Genomic DNA, 25,937 nt, shown 5'->3' with positions numbered 1-25,937 from the left:
ACCATTTCCACTACCTCGGTTAGGCCTTGGGGGACCTAGTCTGTGCGCTTGTTCTATGATCATTGGGTCTTTGTTAAGATCAATCTGAAGGGCAGCAGAGAGGTCTTTAGTAAGGTATTCCATACAAATGTTCACCACCCACCGACTGCGGGATGCCTAAAAAGCGCAGATTGTTGCTGCGATCCCTGTTCTCCAAGTCTTCCAGCTTATTACGCATTTCTCGCTCTGCAGTCTGGCTCTGTTGGAGAGAGGCCCTCAATTCTGTGATCTCTGTTTCATTGGATTGGATTCTGCTTTCCAGCTCTGACCTTTTGGGAGTTGGTGGTGATTAGGGCCATGGCTGTGGCAAGAGAGGCATGGAGGGCGTCAAATCGCTGGTCAAATTGGGGCATCAATATCTTGGAGACCTCTAGAGCCACAAACTCTGCTTGTGTAGAGTCTTGCACAGAGGGTCCAGTGCAGCTCTGTAGCGGAGAGAGCTGCTGTGGGTATAAACTATCATCCATCTGTAGTTCAAGTGGAGAACCTAGTTTTGGGTAAGTGGACTGGTAACGCAGGTTCTTAGCTGGTTGTTTAGGTGGTTTCGGAGCAGGTTTACCTTTGTGCATTGTAAATGGCGGTTGAGTGTTGAGCAGCAAAAGTACTTGTAAGGCGGCGGATTTCTCTGCTTGAGTTTTTATTAGGTATTTGTCCATTACAACTCCCCGGTAGTAGGGGGAAATAGCAAATCAGCATAGAGCAGATGGGGTTAGCATATTGCCAGGTTGTTTGTCACAGTGGGGCAGGGAGCAGGAAGACTGTCATGGTCTGACTGCCATATCATAGTCTTGTTTGGTGGGGGCCAGATGGATAAGATGTGGTGTCTAATTGCTGCATATATGTGTCGTGTGATCTGCACACAGGGCTTCAAGGGGAAAAAAGAGTGTAGCGCCTGCAAATCAGACGTGTCAAAAGAGAAGATCCTTTACACAGTCTGTCAGATTTCTTGTTGATGATGGTGGTTTTCAGCAGATTTAGCTGTATAAGCAGGAGCTATTTTAAAAGGCGATCATGCTGGATGTCCCGCTCCCAGAAGTCCTCCAACTTGCAACAGTTCACCACATAATAATCGTTTCACATCTTATTTATTTTTTTACATATAGAGAATTGGGAAGGTGGTTAGTAAGTCTCAGAAAGTAATAGCGCTTATGTTTCCCCTCTTTTGGAGTGTGGTTTTTGAGATATCCACTAGATGGCGCTCAGAGACTGAGCCTGATTCTTTCGGGGGTTGGCCGTATTCCTCCGCCCAACCACCGCAAGTTCCCTGGTGCTCACCAGCCCTTCCAGGCTCGTCTGTAGCTGTAGATCCTCTGGTCCCAGCCTCTCGGGGCACATCTCTCCTCCGCGACACCCCCAGTCCCAGGCCACCCGGTGAGTCCAGGGGAGGAGGGGTGAACACAGCAACGGCCGTCGCGGTCGGGTCCCTCCGCCAAGCTGCGGCCGACACCTGCGCCACTCACAATGGGACCTTCCGACTCCACCGCCGCCACACTCCACAGGCTCTGGACGCCAGCCAGGTCCCGCTCCCCAGCCACTCCGCGGGTAGTGAGTTGATTATCGGACTTGGTGATGAAGGGGGGTGAGGGAGGGGGTGGTGGAGTAGGGTAAGAAGAGAAAAAAAAAGTCCAAGTACGACACCTTCACCAGTGATTCAAGGCCCCGTCTGTGGATCTGATCTTTTCCTCGGTCTGAGAGTGGCTGAGTCTTCTGCCATCACCTCCTGAATATTGTAGGAGAGCCGAGGTCTGTAGAAACTCCTTTTTCTCCAAGTTTTAGTAGGTTTGGAGGCCCCAAATGAGGGTAAAATGTGGGAGCCGAAGTGAAGCACGTCTTGACAGCTCAGTGTCCAGGCCAAAACCGGACTGATTCCCTTTAATACCTCCTGTGGCTCCAGTAGTAAGACTAAGTACGCATATTCCTTGCAGATACTGGACTGTGTGCAGATTCAACAGTCCCTTGGCTCTTCTCCTTCCACGTCCTATATAAGAAAAGCATGATGTCGAATAAGTTTGTTGTTCCAGTCCATATTTAAAAGTGTATCCAGTGTCTCTATAGCATGCTGTAATCCTGCTACTTCCAGCAAGGTGATTAGTAGGACAGTCATTTTGTCAGGGAAGTGACCTTTTTGCAGTGACTGGCGTGGATCCAGGTGGGCTTTCCCTCAAGCTTCACTCAGGTGGATGTGGTCATCTAGACTTGGAATGGGCTATCAAACCATGGATCTAGGCTCCTTTTCACATCTCTGCATATGACAACCCAATCAACTGGATTCATCAAATTTGCTTGAATAATTAGCGGATGTGCCCCTGATGTGCCTAAACAGTGGAAAACCCCCACAAATGACATCATTTTGGAAACTAGACCAATCAGGGAACTCATCTAGATGTGTGGTGAGAACCCTGAACCCCAAAGTGCCTTACAGAAGTTTATAACATGGAGCCGTGAAAATAAAAAAAATCAAACTTTTCCCCCAAAAATGATGTTTTAGCCCCAATTTTTTTATTTTCACAAGGGTAAGAGGAGAAAATGGACCCCAAAAACTTTTGTGTCATTTCTCCTGAGTACACCAATACCCCATATGTGGGGAAAATACAGTGTTTGGGCGCACGGCAGAGTTCAGAAGGGAAGGCGCACTGTGTGACTTTTTGAACGCCAAATTGGCTGGAATTGAGAGCGGACGCCATGTCTCGTTTGGAGAGCCCCTGATGTGCCTAAATAGTGGAAATCCCCCACAAGTGACTCCATTTTGGATACTACACCCCTCAAGGATTTTATCAAGGGGGGGTATAGTGAACATTTTGAACCCAGAGGTAAGACACAGAACTTGATAACATTAGGTCATCATATTGAGTAAGTTGTCATTAGTCTTGAGCTCAAGTGCTCGCTACTTGAATTTGCATCGGGTACTCAGGTATGCAGCAAGTATCGCGCGTGATCGAGTGACATGCTCGAGTCCCCCCCGCATGTTTCACAGTTATTAGACACCCAAAAAAACTATGCGGGGATCGCTCGTGCATGGCAGGCAATCCCTGCAAGTTTTTTTTGGCTTCGAAGCTTATGGGGCGGAGACTCGAGCACCCGCAATACTCAGGGCATACTCGAGCACCCGCAATACTCAGGGCATACTCGAGCACCCAATGCAAACTCAAGTAGCGAGCGCTCAACACTAGTCGCCATATCGTCGTTTTTTTTTTGTTTTTTGTTTTTTTTTACTTTTGAAATGAATCCCAACCCTAACCCTAGCACAACCTTAACCCTACAGTTTATTTTTTACGCCTTTCCTCATGCGGTATACGTGATTAGACGACTTTATTCTTTGGTGCGACTACAGCGATACCAGAATCATATCTGTTTTTTATGATTGACAGCTGTCACACACTAAAGGACGCTTTTTTTTGCAAAATCTAGTTTTTGCATCGCCATATTTTGAGAGCTATAATTTTTATGTATTTTGGCCGACAGAGTCATGTGACTGCTTGTTTTTTGCGGGACAAGTTGATGTTTTTATTGGTGCCATTTTCAGGCACGTGACATTTTTTGATCACTTTCTTTTCTGATTTTTGGAAGGCAGAATAAACAAAAACCAACAATTCAGGAATTATTATTTTTTTAATGCTGTTCCGCGTGTGGTAAAATTGATAAGGTAGCTTTATTCTATGGGTCAGTATGTTTACAGCAGTGCCACATTTATATTGTTTTTCTATGTTTTGGCACTTTTACACAATAAAAGCTATTTTATAGAAAAAAATATTTTTTTGCATCGCTTTATTCTGAGAGCTATAACTTTATTTTTCGGCTGATGGAGCTGTATGGCAGCTTGTTTTTTTGCGGGACAAGATGACGTTTTCAGCGGTACCATTTTTATTTATATTCGTCTTTTTGATCGCGTTTTATTCCATTTTTTGTTTGGCGGTATGATGATAAAGGATTGTTTTTTACTTTGTTTTCTATTTTTTTTTTTACCATGTTCAATAAAGGGGTTAACTAGTGGGACATTTTTATAGATCAGGTCGTTCCGGACGCGGCGATACTAAATATGTTTACTTTTATTGATTTTTTTTTTTCCATAATAAATAAATATTATGGGTTCAATATATTTTTTGGGGGATTTTTACTTTTATTTTTTTACCGTGTTCACTAAAGGGGTTAACTAGTGGGACAGTTTTATAGGTCAGGTCGTTCCGGACGCGGCAATACCAAATATGTGTACTTATATTGTTGTTGTTTTTTTTTTTTCTTCATAATATTTATTGATGGGTACATTTTATTTTAATTTTTGGTGGATTATTTATTTTATTTTTTTTACAATTTTTTTTTTTTTTTTTTCATTTTTTAACACTTTTTTTTGTTTTCTACTTTGTCCCACTATGGGATTTCACTTTTTTTTTACTCTGATCCCCTGTTTAGCATATGAATGGAGCACCATCTCTGTGCTATACAAGCTGTCAGCGCTGCAGATGCAGAAGATACTTTGGTCATGCACTGTGCATGATCAAAGTGTCTTCCTGCTGTCTGGTGACCCGGATGTTGTCATGACGACATCGGGGTCACCATGACAACCACGGGACCTGGCCTCAGACAGCGCGGGACAGCAGGGAGGAGGTGAGTATCTGTGCTTACCTCCGCAATGCTGCAACGTGCAATTTATTTTGCCTTATATACAAGTCATTACCCTGGAAAGGATGTTCCTTAACATATTTCCCAGGAAAATCCATTTTGGTTTCGTTTTTACATGTTTTATTGTGAGTCTGTAAAAGTGGCGCAATACCTCTGATAACGTTGACAGCAGTGACCTGGGAGTCAGAAATGCTTCCAGGGGTCTTCCCCATGCTGTTCCCATGTCATTTGAGCACTGTTCCCATTGATTTGGGCAATTTTTAGCAAGGCTGTGGAGTCGGTAAGCCAAACCTCCGAGTTCAAGTCAAACTCCGACTCCTCAATACATGTCTCATGTTTAAGTGATAAATTTACTGTAGCACCGATTCATCTCAGCTAAAAGTCTAGACCCTTAGATCAAGAATAGGGCAGACATTGAGGCTGCCTGCCCAAGCGTTTTTGCTGCGGAATTTCTGCTGCGGAAACGCTTGAAAAACGCTTGGTAATCCGTGCCCAATGGTCCCCAATGACAATCCGCATGTTCTGTGCCCATGCTATGGAATTTTCCGCATCGGATTTTATGTGCGGAAAAATCCACAGCATGTCCATTATTTGTGCGTTTACGCATGCGGATTTGCCTACTCAATGCATTAGAAAAAAGCATGACAAATCCGCATGTAAAAACGCTTCAAAAACGCATTTTAAAATCCGCATGCGTTTTTACTGGCAAGGACAAGCAGAAATGAAGCGGAAATTTTCCGCTTCAATTCTGCATCGTGGGCACATAGCCTTATAGGACGTTTCATAATTTTTCCAAATTCCTATGAAAAATATATTCCCCACAAACTGCATTGAACTACTGTACCCAATTTATTATATATTTTAGGAGTTGGGGTCAGTCCATTTTATACCAACTCCGATTCCGACTCCACCAAAATGGACACCGACTCCGACTCCACAGCCCTGATTTTTAGGCCCTCTGCAGACCGCCGGGGTGTGCCGCCGGAAAAATGATCGAGTTTCCCAAAGACTTACATTGGGCTCGTTACTCGGACTGAGCACTCGAGCATTCCAATTTGCTCGACCCGAAAAATGAGTACCCAAGCATTTTAGTGCTCACTCATCACTAGTAATTATTTACTGGTAATATATATACAAAGAGTGCAGTTCACATGGGAAGATGCACGATGTGAAGGTGATTTTGTATACTAAAGATGATTATGAAAAAAACAAACAAAAACAAAACATCATGTGCACATACCCCAAGATTGTAATCTAAGTTTTTCAAAAGCAGGACACTTCAAAAAATGCATCTTGTTTTTTCGGAAGGCATCTTTTTTAGCATTTTCTTGTTTCCTGTGCACTTTTTACATGTATTTGACTGTCTGCAACTTTTTGTTTTGTTTTTCAGGTGCCTTTTTTTTTTTTACTTAATTCTAAATAAAGAAACTGCTTGTGGTTTTGGAAGCAAAACGCTGAAAAAGACAATCAACATGGGAAGAGGGTCATGTGACATCAAACTTATTGAGAATTTCATAAGAAAAACAATGGTGTGCTTGGTTGTAACGTAACTTTTATTCTTTCAAGAGTTTTTTACAAGTTTATGACCACTTATAAAATGTGTTCAAAGTGCTGCCCATTGTGTTGGATTGTCAATGCAATCCTCTCCTCCCACTCTTGACACACTGATAGCAACACCGCACAACAAATGCTAGCACAGGCTTCCAGTATCTGTTTCAGATTCTGCACATCTCGTATCTTCACAGCATAAACAATTGCCTTCAGATGACCCCAAAGATAAATGTCTACCGGGGTCAGAACGGGAGACCTTGGTGGCCATTCAAGTGGCCCACGACAACCAATCCACTTTCCAGGAAACTGTTCATGTAGGAATGCTCAGACTTGACACCCATAATGTGAAAAACTCAGGTAAAGTGCCATCTTCAGTGCATAAAGAGGGCAACACATCATCATGTAGCAATTTCAGATATCCAGTGGCATTGAGGTTTCCATTGATGAAGAATGGCCCCACTATCTTTGTACCCCATATACCACACCATACCATCAAGATACGAGATATGTAGGATCTGAAACAACGGATACTGGAAGCCTCTGCTAGCATTTCTTCTGCGGTGTTGCTATCAGTGTGTCAAAAGTGGGAGAAGAGGGCGGCATTGACAATCCAACACAATGGGCAGCACTTTCAACACATTTTATAAGTGGTCATAAACTTGTAAAAAAAACTCATGAAAGAATAAAGTTACGTTAAAACCAAGCACACCATTGTTTTTCTTATGAAATTCTCAATAAGTTTGATGTGTCACCTGACCCTCTTCCCATTGAAAAAAATAAAGTTGGATCCAAAATGGCTGACTTCAAAATGGCCGCCATGGTCACCGCCCATCTGGAAAAGTTTTCCCCCTCCCATATACTAATGCGCCACAAACAGGAAGTTGATATCACCAACCATTCCCATTTAATTTAGGTGTATCCATATAAATGGCCCACCCTGTAGTGTATAGAGCGTCTTTAGACAAGTTATTTTTATATAGCAATGCATTTGATTGTTATTTTGAGCATTTAGTTAGTTCTTTTCTGGCAGTTTTTGCAGCACAATCCGCTTGAAAAAGACATGGTGTGCACATACTGTAGATTATCATGGGAGAGGACATAGCGCACAAGATACCATAAGGTTTAAGAGAATTTTGGAGATTTTTTCTGAGCAGTTGGACAAATATAAGCTGATTTCTAATGACTGCTATAGGCAAGTCACAAGGTCAGATGCAATTGCAAAATCTTCCCCTATGTGACTATTAAGTAAAAAAAAAAAAAAAAAAGTAAATGTGAAAACTTTACAAATTTTCCTTTCAATTACTGATGCATTTTTTTCTTTGTTTTTGACTTGAATGTACAGGAACAGGCTGTTGCACGTGCCTTTGAAGCACTATCAAGTTAGCTGCTCAGATTGGCTGTTGAAGGTTATCTGTGGAGGGGTTGAAATCCGTACTGTCTATGCCTCACACCGGAAAGCTAAGGCTTGCCTTATCTCTCGTATCAGCTGTGAGCGGGCCGGTACCAGGTTCCACATCCGTGGAGTAGATGATGATGGACATGTTTCTAACTTTGTGGAAACAGAGCAGGTATTGTATCAATGTTTAATATACATACAAAATTTAACAAACATTCCAGTACAAGACAATATTAGTCTTTAAGTATCCCTTTATTTCCATTAATAACAAACTACTTTCAGGACAGAGTAGGTCTTCGTCATATTGTCCTATAGTAGTATATACAGTAACTTGCAAAAGTATTCATCCCCTTTGGCTTTTTAATGGACAAAGGTCAGGTCAGCTCACACGTTCTGAAGTCCAAGGCATGGAACACCAGCCGTGCAGTAGGAAAACCAATCGATAGCAGAAGAGATCCAGCCTCAGAAATCCATTAAAATCAGCAGTATTTATTTCATATATGTTAAAAAATGTATAAATCACAGCATATTAGTCACAACTCCAGGAGGGGGAAGATAATATTAGGGCAGATGCGTTTCAGACCATAGGGTCTTTATTCATTGCAATCTGTAGTGACCATGCAGTCAAACATTATATATTGCTTCCTGTCTGGATCACCTGTTGTGTAACAAATGTTATACAGTTAGAATTAGTCAAAGTAGTATGGATTTTTTCTTTTACAATATCTTGAGTACCTCTTCTCTCTACGGCATCCAAACTTCTCTTAAGCATCCAGTCTGAGTATTTACGTTGACATAATCTTTGATTAACTGAGGAAGCTTCCCATATATATTGTATATTGGAAGTATTGTTCCTTGTAGTGTGAATAAGTATCCCCAAAGGGATGCTTTTATTCGTCTGGGATGTCAAGAGATAGCTAGTAATGTACAATTTGTAGCTGTGCTCTTTCTATACGGAATAATTTGCACTCCTGACGGGGAAAGTATAAGTGAAATGTCTAAAAAACATCTATTTGAATTTTTTGTACATTAAATGTAAACCATAGGTTCATATTTAAATGACGTACAAAATCCACAGCCTACTCTTCAGTCCCCTCCCATATCAGGAGGAGGTCGTCTATGTAGCAACCATACCAGCTGATTTGGGAGCAGAGGTCGAAGGTGGCCTAAAAAATAAATGTCTCCTCCCATACAAACATTTGCAATGGCTGGGGAAAATCCTGCCCTCATTGACACTCCTCATTTCTGCAAATAAAAGGTGCCATTAAATGAAAAATAGTTATGTCATAACAAGAATTCTGGAACCATAATAATGAATTTTTTAATGGGTGGAATGTAATTACTGCATTGATGTAAAAAATGTTAGATCCAGTGTTTCATAATGTTCCGCATTGAGTAGGACAACTGCACCGCCTTTACCCACCTATCGAATAAGCAGATCATCATTTGCAGGCAATTCCTTCAAGGCTAGTTTCTCCTGTCGAGAAATGATAGACAACGTTGGTGTTTAATCCTGCCTTTTAGTTGATGCAATTCCCCTCCTCTGATCTCTTGAAAATTATCCAGAATAGGAGGGCACGACTGTATTGGGTAAAAGTAAGGATTGTTTTTTTTAGAATTGATTTAAGTTCACTGTACTGTCCAATGACTCACTTGCTAGATGTTGTAGTTCCAATATAGAGCATTGTTCCTCAAAATTGTTTGTTTGAAATTTCTGTCCCATAGAAAATGGTTGGCTCATCCAGAGCGTTCTCTTGCTCAGAGGACTCTGCATCATTTATAAAATGACAGCGCTAGGTGAGGGTTCTTGCAAACTTATTCACATCTAATAGTGTCTTGTAGATATCAAACTTGTTTGTAGGAGAAAAAGAGAGGTCTTTAGCCAGTAGCTGAAGTTGTGATTCAATGAGTATATACCTAAATAAATTAACTACCGGTAAAGTCAAATTTGGGTGGAATCACTAATGGAAATTAAAAAGGACATCCAGCAGCTTAAAATGTCTGGGAAGGAATACTCTACTTATAAATTAATATGAGATTTTAAACAAATGTATGAAAAAAATAGCTCTGTTAGAAGATAAAATCAGTTCTATAAAGAAAAATAAAGTGGAAAGAGATAGAGATGATTATTCAAGAATTTAAGTTCATTTGTGGAAACGCAATAAACAGAACAGACATCTCTCAAAATCTATTAAACACCATGGGAACAATAGACACACTCAATCTAAAAAGTGTTTTTCCGAGAAAGTGAGTTTTATGGACACAGAGTCATGTATATAAAGCTCTGATTTTAATGCTTCTAGAGATATTTCCGACTCCTCAGCAGAATACCTCTTCCTAGTGCTACCAGACACAATACAATTTCTAATAAAGGAAACTATAGTGGGCATAGATCCGTTTCTGAGTCAAAAAAACGGAAGAGGAGGAGTAGGGGTAGGAAACATAAAAGAGGCAACAACTCTACCACAATGGCCCAAGAAAATTTGACTTTACCGGTGGTTAACCCCTTTACCCCCGAGCGTGGTTTGCACTTTAATGACCGGGCCAATTTTTAGAAATCTGACCACTGTCACTTTATGAGGTAATACCTCTGGAACGCTTCAACGGATCCCGCTGATTCTGAGATTGTTTTTTCTTGACATATTGTTCTTCTTGATGGTGGTAAAATTTCTTCGATATCACTTGGGTTTATTTGTGAAAAAATCAAAAATTTGGCGAAAATTTGGAAAATTTCACAATTTTCAAAATTTTTATTTTTATGCTCTTAAATCCGAGAGAGATATCACACAAAATAGTTAATAAATAACATTTCCCACATATCTACTTTACATCAGCACAATTTTGGAACCAAATTTTTTTTTTTATTAAAGAGCTATTAGGGTTAAAAGTTGACCAGCGATTTCTCATTTTTACAACAAAATTTGCAAAACCATTTTTTTAGGGACCACATCACATTTGAATTGACTTTGAGGGGCCTTTATGACCGAAAATACCCAAAAGTGACATCATTCTAAAAAGTGCACCCCTCAAGGTGCTCAAAACCACATTCAAAAAATGTATTAACCCTTTAGGTGCTTCACAGGAATTTTTTGAATGGGGATGAAAAAAAAGGAACATTTAACTTTTTTCACAAAAATGTTACTTTAGACCCCAATTTTTTTATTTTTGCAGGGGTAACGGGAAAAAATGGACCCCAAAATTTGTTGTACAATTTCCCCTAAGCACGCAGATACCCCATATTTGGGGAAAAAACACTGTTTGGGCGCATGGCAAGGTTCAGAAGGGAAGGAGCGCCATTTGACTTTTTGAATGTAAAATTTGCTTGAATAATTAGCGGATCTGCCCCTGATGTGCCTAAACAGTGGAAAACCCCCACAATTGACACCATTTTGGAAACTAGACCCCTCAGGGAACTTATCTAGATGTGTGGTGAGCACCCTTAACCCCCAAGTGCTTCACAGAAGTTTATAGCATGGAGCCGTGAAAATTAAAAAATCCTTTTCATCAAAAATGATCTTTTAGCCCCAAATGTTTTATTTTCACAAGGATAAGAGGAGAAAATGGAGACTAAAAACTGTTGTGCAATTTCTCCTGAGTACGCCAATACCCCATATGTGGGGAAAATACGCTGTTTGGGCGCACGTCAGGGTTCAGAAGGGAAGGAGCACTGTGTGACTTTTTGAACGCCAAATTGGATGGAATCAAGAGCGGACGTCATGTCGCATTTCAGGAGCCCCTGATGTGCCTAAATAGTGAAAAACCCCACAATTGACTCAATTTTGGAAACTAGACCCCTCAAGGATTTTACCAAGGGGTATAGTGTACATTTTGAACCCAGAGGTACGACAGAATTTGATAACATTAGGTCATCATATTGAATAAGTTGTCATTAGTCTTGAGTGCCAGTTCTCGCTACTTGAGTTTGCATTGGGTGCAACCTGTATCACAGGTTCTTGAGTGACCTGCTCGAGTCCCTGCCCCGCATGTTTCATGGTTGTTAGACACCCAAAAAAAACACGCAGGGATCACTCGTGCATGGCAGGCAATCCCAACAACGTTTTTTTTTGCCGCGAAGCATATGGGGCAAAGACTCGAGCATGTGACTCGAACACCCACGATACTCAGGGCATACCTGAGCACCCGATGCAATCTCAAGTAGCGAGCACTTGCGCTCAACACTGGTCGCCATATCGTCATCATTTTTTTTTTTCTTTACTTTTGAAAAAATCCCAACTCTCACCATCGCTCAACCCTAGCCCCATCCCAACCCTAACCCTAGCCCAACCCTAAACCTAGCCCAACCCTAACCCTAGCTCAACCCTGACCCTAGCCCAACCATAACCCTAGCACAACCCTAACCCCAGCACATCCCTAACACCAACCCTAATACAACCCTAACCCTAGCACAACCCTAACCCTAGAGTTTATTTTTTTTACACCGTTCCTCGTGTGGTATAAGTGATTAGACGACTTTATTGTTCGGGCCGGTACGATTATAGCGATACCAGATTCATATCAGGTTTTTATGTTTGACAGCTGTCACACACTAAAAGACACTTTTTTTGCAAAGACTATTTTTTGCATCGCCATATTTTGAGAGCTTGTGACGGCTTGTTTTTTGCGTGACAAGTTGACATTTTTATTGGTACCATTTTCAGGCATGTGACATTTTTTTGATCGCTTTCTATTCCGATTTTTGGGAGGCAGAATAAACAATAACCAGCAATTCTGGAATTGTTTTTCTGTTTTTTTTTTTATGCCACTCCGCGCGTGGTAAAATTGATAAGGCAGCTTTATTTTTCGGGTCAGTACGTTTACAGCGGTACCGCATTTATATCTTTTTTTATGTTTTGGCGCTTTTACACAATAAAAACTATTTTCTAGAAAAAGTTATTTTTTTGCATCGCTTTATTCTGAGATCTATAACTTTTTTTTTTTTCAGATGATGGAGCTGTAGGACGGCTTGCTTTTTGTGGGACAAGATGACGTTTTCAGCGGTTCCATTTTTATTTACAGTCGTCTTTTTGATCGCGTGTTATTCCATTTTTTGTTTGGCGGTATGATGATAAAGCATTGTTTTTTATTTTTATTTTTTACCATGTTCACTAAAGGGGTTAACTAGTTTTTTTTCACTTTCCTACTTTTTTTTTTTTACTTTTACCCATTGTCCCACTGTGGGACTTTCACTTCTTGCAGCCTGATTGGCTGTATAGCATAGAGAGCAGCAGCTCCCTATGCAATGCAGCCTGTAACGCTGCACACAGGGGAGACATTACTTTGGTCATGCACTGCGCAAGACCCAAGTATTGTCCTGCCTCCTGGTGACCCAAATGTTGTCATGACGACATATCATGGTATGGTCGTTACATAGACGACCTTCCCCTGACATGGGAGGGGACTGAATAGGCTCTGTGGATTTTGCACCTCATTTAAACGATCGAAGGTTCGAACCCCTTAAAAGGGACCCTGACTGCTAATGCATATTGCCAGATCCACAGACAGCATGTATCACACAGTAGTTGCACAATTTTAGCCATATATTTTTAACTCTGAAATGTTGTGGTGTTTCAGAAAAAAGCAAACTTTAATAACCACCAGGAACCAATTCACACGGGAGACTAGTCGGACAGGCAGATACCCGGCAGGGTTTTCATGCCCGCTCCCCTGGAGTGACAGATCTTTCCCTGTGTACATGTATAAAGAGAGACCTGTCGCTCAAGGGAAGCAGGCGGGGAGAAGCCTCCGGAGACCCGCCTACCTGACTAGTCTCCCGTGCAACTCAGTCCCCGGTGGCTATTAAACTATGTTTTTCTCTGAAATGCCACTGCTGGTTCCCTTGAAATGGACTAAAAAAATAAAGTTAAAAAATTTAAAAAAAACTATTATAAAATACAAGTCTTTCTCTCTATTAAAAAAGAGCTAAAAAGAAACATATTTGTTGAGGCCTCATCCATAAATGTTGGTTGTACGAAAAAAGTAAAGGCCATAAAAAAAAAAGTAATGTACCCCAATACAGTATCAATGAAAATAGTAGCTCAGCATGCAAAAAACAAGCCATCTCGCAACTCCTCCATCAACAGAAAAATTTAAAATTACAGGTTTCAGAAAATAGCGACACAAACCAAAGGGGTACTTATTTCTTTTTAAAAACAAACTTCAGAATCTTTTTTTTTTTACTGTAAATTGTGTATTGCTGTAATTACTGTATGCTGCACTGGAGAATCACTTTGCCAGGTCATTTTTACCATTCAATGACTGATCTAAAAACAAAACTCATTTGTTTTTACCATGTTTCTCAGAACACTGAATGGTAAAATGAATGTGACATTAAAAACCACAACTCATCTTGTAGCAAGCAAGTCCTCAAATGACAATGTCGATGGAAAAATAAATACATTATAACCATTCGCAAGGCTTGTGGGCCCAGATGCAAAATCTCTTAACAGGGCCCCCAAAAATCACAGGTCTTTATGTAGCGCCGGTGTTCTTGCATGCCTCTTCTCCCTTCCCTTAACAAGGACGCCGACTTACCACACTGGCCGCGTCTCCTGCCTCCTTTCCCGCTCTCTAGGGTCTGTGCATGTCTGCCACTTCTCCTGGCAGCATGCTTTAGGTGCATGCATGCTTCCTGTCTCTTAAAGAGACAGTGTACACTCTCCTAAAGTGTCCTTAGCCAATAGCTGGGAGACACTTACAACTTAACTGTTGGGAAGTGCCTGAGCAACATTTGTGCAAAGTTAGTTTACACTTGCTTTGTTTAGCCTGTTGTAACAGGTTCAGTGGTGGACCGAGGAGAGCCTGGAGGGGGTTGACTAAGCGAACACCCGACTCTTTATTAGAGCCCCTGATGGTGGGGTTAGACTTGGATTTGGATGGATGCCAGATACTACTCCAGGGCAGACCATGGACACACAGCAGTTGACCCCCAAAGGTAAAGTAAGTTGTAACAGCAGGTGCAGGCTGGTATACAGATAGGCACGGCAGGTGCAGGCAGGTATGCAGACAGGCACGGCAGGTGCAGGCAGGTATGCAGACAGGCAGGTGCAGGCAGGTACGGCTGGTATGCAGACAGGCACGGCAGGTGCAGGCAGGTATACAGACAGGCACGGCAGCTGCAGGCAGGTATACAGACAGGCACGGCAGCTGCAGGCAGGTATACAGACAGGCACGGCAGGTGCAGGCAGGTATACAGACAGGCACGGCAGGTGCAGGCAGGTATAAAGACAGGCAGGTGCAGGCAGGTATACAGACAGGCACGGCAGGTGCAGGCAGGTATGCAGACAGGCACGGCAGGTGCAGGCCGGTATGCAGACAGGCACGGCAGGTGCTGGCAGGTATACGGACAGGCACGACAGGTGCAGGCAGGAATACAGACAGGCACGGCAGGTGCAGGCAGGTATACGGACAGGCACGGCAGGTGCAGGCAGGTATACTGGCAGGTATTCTGACTGACATGGCTGATATACAGGCAGGCATCCTTGCACTCTTCCTCCGTCCCCTGGCAGTGACTCTGACACTACACTCGTATCCCGCTTGCATTCCTGACCTATCTGCTATTAAGAAACTGCACAGTCGGGGGCGTGGCCTGGCCGGACATGTGAGTGGAAGTGTGCTAGAAGAGCTCCTGGGATAACTAGCTTGCCGGAGGATCCACTGGGCCCCTAACTTCATAAAAAGCGGGTTACCCCTTCTATACATGTCCTAGTACTTACTGGTGTGCATAGGAGGAGCGATCATGGCCGGAGGAGCAGCAGCAGGAGGGAATGGAAGCATCCAAGATGGAGGACTTTATTCTGGGTGTTTTTTACTGACAATCTGCAATGGAGATAGAAGATGTAAAGGTGTCAATTGATTGAAATATCAAATACCCGCATGCTACATGCAGTTTCGGGGAGAGGGAGGAGATAGATCTTACTGACAGATTACAGAAGTAGGGTTAATAAAGTTAGAGCAGACTGATCTGTAATCAGATAATTTTATTAAAATGTAGTTATATGATGCATTATACATCTCTCTCAATATATGTGATTGCATGTGCCATTGTTTTACAGACAATCTACATGGATGATGATGTTTCTTCCTTTGTTCAAATCAGAGGATCTGTCCCGTTATTTTGGGAACAACCAGGACTACAGGTAAAGTGTCATTCTGTCACGGGTTTACCACGACATAGAGGGGCCAGAAAACCGCGATGTCTGCTTTCACATTCTCTTCCACTGATCAGAAGCACTTCACCATCATATTAAACCGTGAATTTTCTGTTAGCAGTCCAGGGGTTAATCTGTTCAGTTGAGCGCTTCTGGAGCTTAACTGCTTTAATAGTCTCAGCTGTTCAGTGTTGGCCACTCCCCTCTGCTATATATACTGGCCTCTGGCAAACAGGGATTGCAAGTGTTAGTTTCATATTGCCTGGTTCTGGAGTTGGAGGTGGTTCTTTGAGGAGGCGAGTGTTGTTCTAAAGGCTGTTACTTGGTGATTTGTCTGTGTGCACATCCTCATCCTCTCCTATTTGGCTTTCCCTTCCTTAACTCCCTGATGTTCCACTCTGTTGTTTGTGAGTGTATATTTTCATGATTGGTATTTTCATTCATCTCTGTCTTTCCCTTTTTAGTCTTGTTTATGTATTATTATACACTACAACTTCCCACTTCCCTTGGTGGGGGAGGGGACAGAAAAGGGCTGATTTAAGAGCTCAGCAAGGCACATGGCCCTTGCATCTTCACCATCAGAAGTAATCTGGGGAGCAGAGATAGTTAGGACAACCCTAGCTCTAGGGATAGGGAAGGAGCCCCTGGCCCGAGGATATCTTACAACAATGCCGTGACACATTCAAGGGGAATTTTTTAGAGATTGAAGCTTCTTAAAGGGAATCTGTCATCAGATTTTTGCCACCTAATCTGAGAGCAGCATAATGTAGGGACAGAGACTCTGATTTCAGTGATATCACTTACTGGACTGCTTAGTATATTTTTGATAATCTCCAGCTGTTCAAAACGGTGATATTATCACTAGAGGACTAGTAAACCTGCTGCCAAGTACTCAAGCATATTTTTTTGCTTTTCATAACCCCGCCGCCACCACTGATTGGCAACTTTTTGCCCATGTACAATGGACTTTCAGAGAACTGATAGCATGCAGACAATCAAGTGGCTCATCACTGGAATTAGGTTGTCTGCCCCTTCATTATTCTGCTCTGAGAGGGAAGCAAAAATCTGGTGACAGATTCCTTTTAACCAATTGTGCTCCTGAGTATTTTGGACCTTCAAGACCAGACAGTTTAGTTATTTCTGCATTACACTGTATTGATGTTTTCTCCGCTTAACTGTCGACGATGTTAGTCCGGTTTCTACCATAACTCCCGCAGACCGCCAGAGCAGATTCTGCACATGCCCGTCCTCTGTTTCCCTGTGCTCTTCTTCACAAATACCTGATTACTGTGTTCATTAGTTGTCTGAGTGTTGGTAGGCCTTGTGGTTCAATCACCAATGATCAAACATTTACCACATATCCAGTATGAAATATTTCTCATATATTACCTTGTCATCCTTATCTGTAAATTTTGGTGAAAAATGTATTAGTTTAGTGCTTGCAAAGTAGTAAATAATTTCACAGAGCAGAAAGCACTTTTTTAATTGAGTACAATTATAAGCCCTACTGCAGCCAGTTTGAAAGAAAGATATCCGTCCACCTAGTAGTTTGTCCTCTTAGATTGAGGATTCACCGCTTGTGATATTCATTGTATATACAGCAGTTTGCTGGCTTTTTTTCTCAGAATACGCTTCTTTATGACTGCTCTGAATATCCTACACAAAAAAATAAAATAAGGCCGCACACTGTTAGCGTATAATATGCTATGTGGCCAATATACTAACATATATGATGCTTCCGCACACTGCGACTAATGAATACATGAACTTCAATGTTACTGCAAACGTTAAAAACGTAAAAGGTACTTAGTTAGCGTTTTTTCATCAAAGAGCGCAAAACCTGTACCTTTTAACATGGATAGTTCTTAGCCACTAAGGCTATGTACACACTGTGCATTTTTTTTTATGCGTTTTTTTTTCCGTGCAGAATTGGCCTGAAAAATGCATGTTAATCCTTATGCCAGCATGGCCTGTGAGAATTTTGAAGATCAGTGCACATGATCAGGAATTTTCCTGACAGGATTTCAAGTACAATCTGCAGCATGTCAATTATTTGTGCGTTTTTGCCTGTGTTTTTCCTATGTAATGCATTGGCAAAAACGCATCAAAACGAACCAAAAACGTGCAGAATTTCCGCTGAGTTTTTGCTGCCAAGAGGTGCAGAAATTTCTGCACAAAATACTTATCGTGCGCACATACCCTAAATGTCAGTGTGCTGACACATCATGTATGTATATGGCAAAATATTTGATGCTATTTAGATTTTAGAGCTCGCTCCCACTTGCGATGTAATCAAACGAATGTTAAAGTAGCTCACATCTGCGATTATTTTCTCATGCTGATTTGGCACGCTGCGATTGCATCAATGAATCTGATTGCACCTACCCATACAAGTTTCTTGGTGCGTGTGAAACATTGCGTTCCACTCAGATATCACCCGAGTGCAGCACGATTCCCTCAGACATTGGCAATGAAGGCGATGGAGAAATGAATTCTCATGCGAGAGGATCAGAGCACTGACACTCCGCTCACACTCGCAGCAGAGCAGGAGTGTCATTAACATATCATATCGGATGCCATACACTATTGTGACTCTGGCCTTAGCAATAAATTTACCACACAAATAACATATACCAAATATGATGAATGCTGAACTTAAAGGAAGGCACATGTCATTACCCACTTTTAATAACATTTATAGGGACTTAGTGTTTTGTTATTGTGCCACTTAAACATGGAAGACATAGGGATTTAAAGGGTTTTTCCCACGAACAAAAGTTCATTTTAATCATTGTCTGTGTCTGACCGTGTACGGAACATACCACAGCTCCCGGGCAGGGGAAGAAGCAAAAGAGTATACAGACATTACAGCAGGAGATCACAGCAGATTTATTTTGGGAGGTTAAATATTTCACTGCCTTTTTTTTTTTAATTATTTTACCTCCCAAAATGACTCCTCTGTGATCCCCTGCTGTAATGTCTGTATTGTCTTCTGCTTCCTCCCCTGCCCGGGAGCTGTGGTATGTTCCTTACATGGTCAGACACAGATGTTGATTAAAATGAACTTTTGTTCCTGGGAAAAACCCTTTTAAAGTTCTCCCCTCTGCCTCTCAGCTTGATGAAATTGCTTCTACTCCTGATTGGAGGGATCCCAATAATAATGATAAATAAGGACAATGCTGAACATACCGTTTCACAGTATACACCATTGGGCTTGCCAAAATAACTTGGTATTTACAGTACAGGCCAAAAGTTTGGACACACCTTCTCATTTAAAGATTTTTCTGTATTTTCGTGACTATGAAAATTGTACATTCACACTGAAGGCATCAAAACTATGAATTAACACATGTGGAATTATATACTTAACAAAAAAGTGTGAAACAACTGAAAATATGTCTTATATTCTAGGTTCTTCAAAGTAGCCACCTTTTGCTTTGATGACTTCTTTGCACACTCTTGGCATTCTCTTGATGAGCTTCAAGAGGTAGTCACCGGAAATGGTCTTCCAACAATCTTGAAGGAGTTCCCTGAGATGCTTAGCACTTGTTGGCCCATTTGCCTTCACTCTGCGGTTCAGCTCACCCCAAACCATCTCGATTGGGTTCAGGTCTGGTGACTGTGGAGGCCAGGTCATCTGGCGTAGCACCCCATCACTCTCCTTCTTGGTCAAATAGCCCTTACACAGCCTGGAGGTGTGTTAGGGGTCATTGTCCTGTTGAAAAATAAATGATGGTCCAACTAAACGCCAACCTGATGGAATAGCATGCCGCTGCAAGATGCTGTGGTAGCCATGCTGGTTAAGTATGCCTTCAATTTTGAATAAATCCCAATCAGTGTCACCAGCAAAGCACCCCCACACCATCACACCTCCTCCTTCATGCTTCACGGTGGGAACCAGGCATGTAGAGTCCATCCGTTCACCTTTTCTGCGTCGCACAAAGACACGCTGGTTGGAACCAAAGATCTCAAATTTGGACTCATCAGACCAAAGCACAGATTTCCACTGGTCTAATGTCCATTCCTTGTGTTCTTTAGCCCAAACAAGTCTCTTCTGCTTGTTGCCTGTCCTTAGCAGTGGTTTCCTAGCAGCTATTTTACCATGAAGGCCTGCTGCACAAAGTCTCCTCTTAACAGTTGTTGGAGAGATGTGTCTGCTGCTAGAACTCTGTGTGGCATTGACCTGGTTTCTAATCTGAGCTGCTGTTAACCTGCGATTTCTGAGGCTGGTGACTCGGATAAATTTATCCTCAGAAGCAGAGGTGACTCTTGGTCTTCCTTTCCTGGGGCGGTACTCATGTGAGCCAGTTTCTTTGTAGCGCTTGATGCTTTTTGCAACTGCACTTGGGGACACTTTCAAAGTTTGCCCAATTTTTCGGACTGACTGACCTTCATTTCTTAAAGTAATGATGGCCACTCGTTTTTCTTTACTTAGCTGCTTTTTTCTTGCCATAATGCAAATTCTAACAGTCTATTCAGTAGGACTATCAGCTGTGTATTCACCAGACTTCTGCACAACACAACTGATGGTCCCAACCCCATTTATAAGGCAAGAAATAGTGCTTATTAAACCTGACAGGGCACACCTGTGAAGTGAAAACCATTTCCGGTGACTACCTCTTGAAGCTCATCAAGACAATGCCAAGAGTGTGCAAAGCAGTCATCAAAGCAAAAGGTGGCTACTTTGAAGAACCCTAGAATATAAGACATATTTTCAGCTGTTTCACACTTTTTTGTTAAGTATATAATTCCACATGTGTTAATTCATAGTTTTGATGCCTTCAGTGTGAATGTACAATTTTCATAGTCAAGAAAATACAGAAAAATCTTTAAATGAGAAGGTGTGTCCAAACTTTTGGTCTGTACCGTATACAGATTTCTTAAAAGGAATCTGTCACCAATGACCTATCTAAACTATTATTATGGGCATACAGATTATAGACAGCTGAAAAAAGTCCTCCCTGTATGTCTCATATTAGATGCCTATTGGTTGAGAAATTATCTTTTATCACTATATAAATGACCTCTTCCAGGCTATGGGGAGGACGCTGCCTGGAAGAGAACTCTGCCTCCAGACCTTAGTTACCAGTGTGATGTGTAATGGCCGCTCTCTGCTCTCCTGATCTCACTGCAGAGCTGTGTGTGATTATAACTGACACATCTGCAGGTTCCTCTCAGCTTCCAGCTCACAGGAAGACGGTGCAATTTGCTATACAGTAGAGCTCAGAAAGCTGCAAATGTGTTTGCAAGAAGACAAAGTTAATTTCTCCTGTTCTGTGTTAGTTACTTGTATCACACTGGTAGCGCCCCCCTTTCTATTTAAAATAAGCTCTCGAGGTGGAATTATCTTCCAGACAACATCCTCCCCATAGCCTGGAAGAGAACATTTACATATAAGTAAAAACGTGGATTTCTCTGAAAAAAGACATCGGATCGCAGATATCAAGGTATTATTTTATTCAGCTTCCTATGGCCTACATGCCCAGATACATGGCTTAGGGGGGTGGATCAACTGTCAGATTCCCTTTAAGTGGATATTTATCATACTTTTGGAACTTTAGCACGTACCTAAAATTTAAACACAAAATAGAAAAGAATATTTGCTAATTATTATTTTTGTTGTTATAGCTCTATTTATCCCATGGCGCTTTACATGTGAAAGGGGTATACATAGCAAAAACAATTACAATAATCTTGAACAATAAAAGTCAGCGACTGGTACAGGAGGAGAGAGGACCCTGCCCGCGAGGGCTCACAATCTACAAGGGATGTGTGAGGATACAATAGGTCGTGGAGCGGTGGTTACTGCAGGTTGTAGGCTTGTCGGAAGAGGTGGGTCTTCAGGTTCCTTTTGAAAGTTTCCACGGTAGGCGAGAGTCTGATATGTTGGGGTAGGGAGTTCCAGAGTAGGGGGGATGCACGGGAGAAATCTTGTATGCGATTGTGGGAAGAGGAGATAAGAGGGTAGTAGAGAAGGAGATCTTGTGAAGATCGGAGGTTGTGTGCAGGTACCGGGAGACTATGTCACAGATGTATTGAGGAGACAAGTTGTGGATGGCTTTGTATGCCATGGTTAGGGTTTTGAACTGGAGTGTCTGGGTAATGGGGAGCCAGTGAAGGGATTGACTGAAAGGAGAGGCCGGAGAATAGCGGGGGGACAGGTGGATTAGTCAGGCAGCAGAGTTTAGGATAGATTGGAGGGGTGCAAGAGTGTTGGAAGGGAGGATACAGAGCAGGAGGTTGCAGTAGTCGAGACGGAAGATGATGAGGGCATGCACTAGTGTTTTTGCATATTCGTGGTTGAGGAATGTGCGAATCTGGGAGATATTTTTGAGTTGGAGTCGGCAGGAAGTGGAAAGGGCTTGGATATGTGGTTTGAAGGAGAGTTCAGAGTCCACTGTTACCCCAAGCCAGCAAGCTTGCGGGACTAGGGAGAGTGAGCAGCCATTGACTATGATGGATAGGTCAGATGGGGGGTTGAGTGAGATGGTAGAAAGATGATGAATTCAGTTTTATCCATGTTAAGTTTTAGAAATCTATCAGAGAAGAAGGATGAAATAGCAGACACACATTGTGGGATTCTGGTTAATAAGGAGGTGATATCCGGTCCAGAGAGGTAGATTTGTGTGTCATCAGCATAGAAATGATACTGAAAGCCGTGGGACTTTATGAGCTGTCCCAGACCAAAGGTGTAGATGGAAAAGAGCAGGGGTTCTAGAACTGAAAGTTGGGGGACACCGACAAATAGGGGGTGAGATGAGGAGGTAGTATGTGAGTGGAAGACCCTGAATGTCCGGTCTGTTAGGTATGAGGAGATCCAAGATAAAGCCAAGTCTGTGATGCCAGGAGCTGAGTTTGTAGTAAGATGAAATGGTTCACTTTGTCAAAGGCAGCTGACAGTTCCAGGAGGAGGAGAAGGACAGAGAGGTCTAGCTTGGATTTGGCGCTTAGTAGGTCATTGGTGACTTTAGTCAGGGCAGTTTCAGTGGAGTGATGCGGTTGGAAGCCAGATTGTAAGCGGTCAAAGAGGGAGCAGGAGGAGAGGTGGAAGGACAGCTCAGAATCAACGTGTTGTTCCAGTAGTTTTGAGGCAAAGGGGAGAAGTGATATGGGGCGATAGCTAGTCAGAGAGGATGGGTCGATGGAAGGCTTTTTGAGGATGGGTGTGATCGAGGCATGTTTGAAGCATTTGGGGGTAAGACACCAGTTTTTAGTGACAGATTGAAAAGGTGGGCTAGGGTTGGGATGAGGATTGTGGTAAGGTTAGGGATGAGGTGGGAAGTAGTGATGAGCGGGTAGGTTTCATTAACTGCTTTGGTGAGCAAGCTCGGGTGCTCTCCGAGTATTTTGGCATGCTCTTCATTTCTTTTAATGTTGCCGCGCCTGCAAGTGTCATGGCTGTTAGCCAGCTGTGATACATGCAGAGATTGCCTGTTTGACAGTCCTTAATGGTGGAGAAGCTTTGGAGGAGGAAGGTTGAGTAGATATGAGGAGGGGCTGTGGGGACTTTAGGCAAAAGCTTTGTCTGATGGTGTCAATTTTCTGCTTGAAGAATGAGGCAAAGTCTTCGGCTGAGATGAGAGAAGAGTGAGGAGGCCCTGGGGACGGAGGAGAGAATTGAAAGTGTTTCATAGCTGTTTAGCATTGTGAGACAGGGAGGATATGAGAGATGAGAAGTAGGTTTGTTTTGCTGCAGTAAATGTGGACTTGAAAGAAGTGAGGGACTGTTTGAATGTGATGAAATGCTCGTTGGAGTGGGACCTTTTTCCATGTCCGCTCAGCAACCCTGGAGGCCCTTCGCAGTTCTTTAGTCAGGTTGATGTGCCAGGGTTGCCTGTTTGTGCGAGCTATGGTATTTGTGAGGGGGCTACGGAATCGAGAGCTGCAGCTGTTGTGATGTTGTATAAAGCGGCGGCAGCATCTGCATCGTGTAATGAATTTATGCCTGTAAGAGGGAGAAGATATTCAGAGAGTGAGTGTATGTCAAGGTGTTTGAGATTTTTGAGAGGGTGTGCAAGTTTATGGAGTGGGGATTGTGCTCCTGGAGAGGAATAGAATGTAAGTAGGTTTTGGTCAGACAGAGGTAGAGGAGCGTTAGAGAGGTTAGATATGGAACAGAGGCAAGTGAAGATGAGGTCCAGTATGTGGCCATCTTTGTGAGTGGGGGCGGAAGACCATTGAGCAAGGCCGAAGTAGGAAGTGAGGGATAGAAGCCTAGAGACAGATGAGTGGGAAGTGTCAATGGGGATGTTGAAGTTAGCCATTATGATACTGGGGATGTCAGCTGAAAGGAAGTTAAGTAGCCAGGTGGTGAAGTGGTCGAAGAAAGTGGTGACTGGCCCTGGGGGGGCAGCAAATGACAGCTAATTGAAGGGAAAGTAGATGCGCAAAGAATGCACCTCAAAAGAGGTGAGAGCAACGGAGGACGGCAGTGGCATTTGGGTGAATGAGCAATTATCTGACTGGAGAAAGCCTACTACTCCACCATGCTTGCTGCAGGAGCGGGGTGTGAGAAAGGTGGAATCCACCGTATGAAAGTACAGCTGGAGAGGCTGTGTCAGAGGGGATGAGCCAGGTTTCTGTGATGCTGAGAAAGGAAAGTTTGTTAGTAATGAAAAGATCATGGATATAGGCAAGTTTGTTGCAGACGGAGCGAGCGTTCCATAGGCGAATGGATATAAGGTTCGAAAGGTTGCGAGCGTTTGTGACAGATCGTGGATAGGAGGTGGAAGTGACTGTGGGAATGTGCTGAGGAGGGCCAGGATTTGAAGAGATAGCGCCTGCAGTTAGAAGGAGCAGGGAAAGTGTTATCAGGTGGGAGGAGGAGAGGGCATGAGGTGGCTGTCTGTGTTTGGAGATACAGGAGTGTATGTTGAGGAATAGTTCTGAGGAGGAGGTGAGATGAATGGGGAGGATGGAGGGAGAGATGAAGAGTTCATTACTTGGTGTAGGGATTAGGGGGATTAGTAGAAAGTGGTTTACTATAGTGGAGAGAGTGAAAGCTAACAGAAACATTGTTTACTTTTCGTGGGTACTCCATTTCCTTCGGTTTCCGTCAGTTCCCATTCATGTCTAATTCAATATGTCACACTTGTATTATTCACACTTGGTGAATTCACACTGGCAGACTACATCAGAAGACTGAGTGCTCACAGTGTATATGCTAGCAGATGCATTTAGGTGTTAAGCAGAGGAGAGAGGCCTCGGATCCATCTTTATCAGATAATTACAAGTTGGGCCTGATGTAGGATATAACACAAGCATAATAAAACAGGCTGGTCATAAAGAAAAGAAAAGTGTTGAATAGGGGTCGTGCGGTGGTCAGCTTAAAAACATACTGAGTTGTTAGTGAGCACAGAGAGGTAAGGTATTTCACACACATGGAAAGTTGGGTGCCGTACCTGCAAGAAGAATAGACAAATGGACATGCTGATTAGAGTGTGATGATCATAGATGACAAGTTGCAGACTGTATACATAGTATTAAATTCAGGTCTAATTCAATATGTCACACTTGTATTATTAACACTTGAATTCACATTGGCAGACTGATAATTTAAACTTCCCTGGTGGTGTAAATAAGTGAAGGTGTCAATATTATTAATTACAGCCAGTTCCTGCTTGTGCTTTTCTGCAGCATTCACAATATACACTGTGGTATATCGGCTCACTTGGTTGCACAGAGAGGCACACAGGAACACTGTCTCTTTAAATCTTCTGCTGAGTTTATTAAGAGCACTGCATAAACTACAGCAATGTTAACAAAACCAAACACGGCCTTCCGGGCCTAACAGGAAAAACAACACATAACCATAACAAATGGCACAGTCCTTGTTGCTACGGGTAACCGCCCGCTTCAGAAACACAACAATCCCAGGTTTAGCTTTCCTTAACATGCACACCACAGCTCCAGAACTTGCGCCTCCAGGGCCTCCCTACACCAAATGCTCTGAAAGGCTGTGATTTTATCCTCTGACCTCCTCCCTTTCTACAGGTGTTTAATCACGCTAGCACTAAGATGGCTGATTAACCCCTTTCTATACTTGGTGTGCTGGAACACTTTTTCTATGTTTATATCACTGAAACTAACAATCTTAGTGTTACACATCTTCTCTCCAGTACTTTGACAGTGACCTTGTCAGAACACACATGTATCTGCAGCATCCACATTATACGCATAACAGCTCT

General features: G+C 42.6%; 1 protein-coding gene across 1 annotated transcript in view; it reads left to right on the top strand.

Annotated features, from left to right (window-relative positions):
- Positions 1–25,937, top strand: part of SYNJ2 (synaptojanin 2) — a 573,751-nt gene that overhangs the window by 185,513 nt on the left and 362,301 nt on the right. The window contains exons 4-5 of the mRNA XM_073671522.1: positions 7,550–7,775; positions 15,655–15,738. Of these exons, the coding sequence (XP_073527623.1) occupies positions 7,550–7,775; positions 15,655–15,738 (310 nt within the window). The remainder of the gene's footprint in view (positions 1–7,549; positions 7,776–15,654; positions 15,739–25,937) is intronic.

This window comes from Phyllobates terribilis, unplaced genomic scaffold (genome assembly GCF_046119375.1).
Source record: "Phyllobates terribilis strain yellow unplaced genomic scaffold, ASM4611937v1 Scaffold_3__8_contigs__length_932513732, whole genome shotgun sequence".
Classification (NCBI taxonomy): Eukaryota; Metazoa; Chordata; class Amphibia; order Anura; family Dendrobatidae; genus Phyllobates; species Phyllobates terribilis.
Note: the sequence above shows the minus strand (reverse complement) of the source record. Positions and strands in the feature narration are given on the sequence as shown.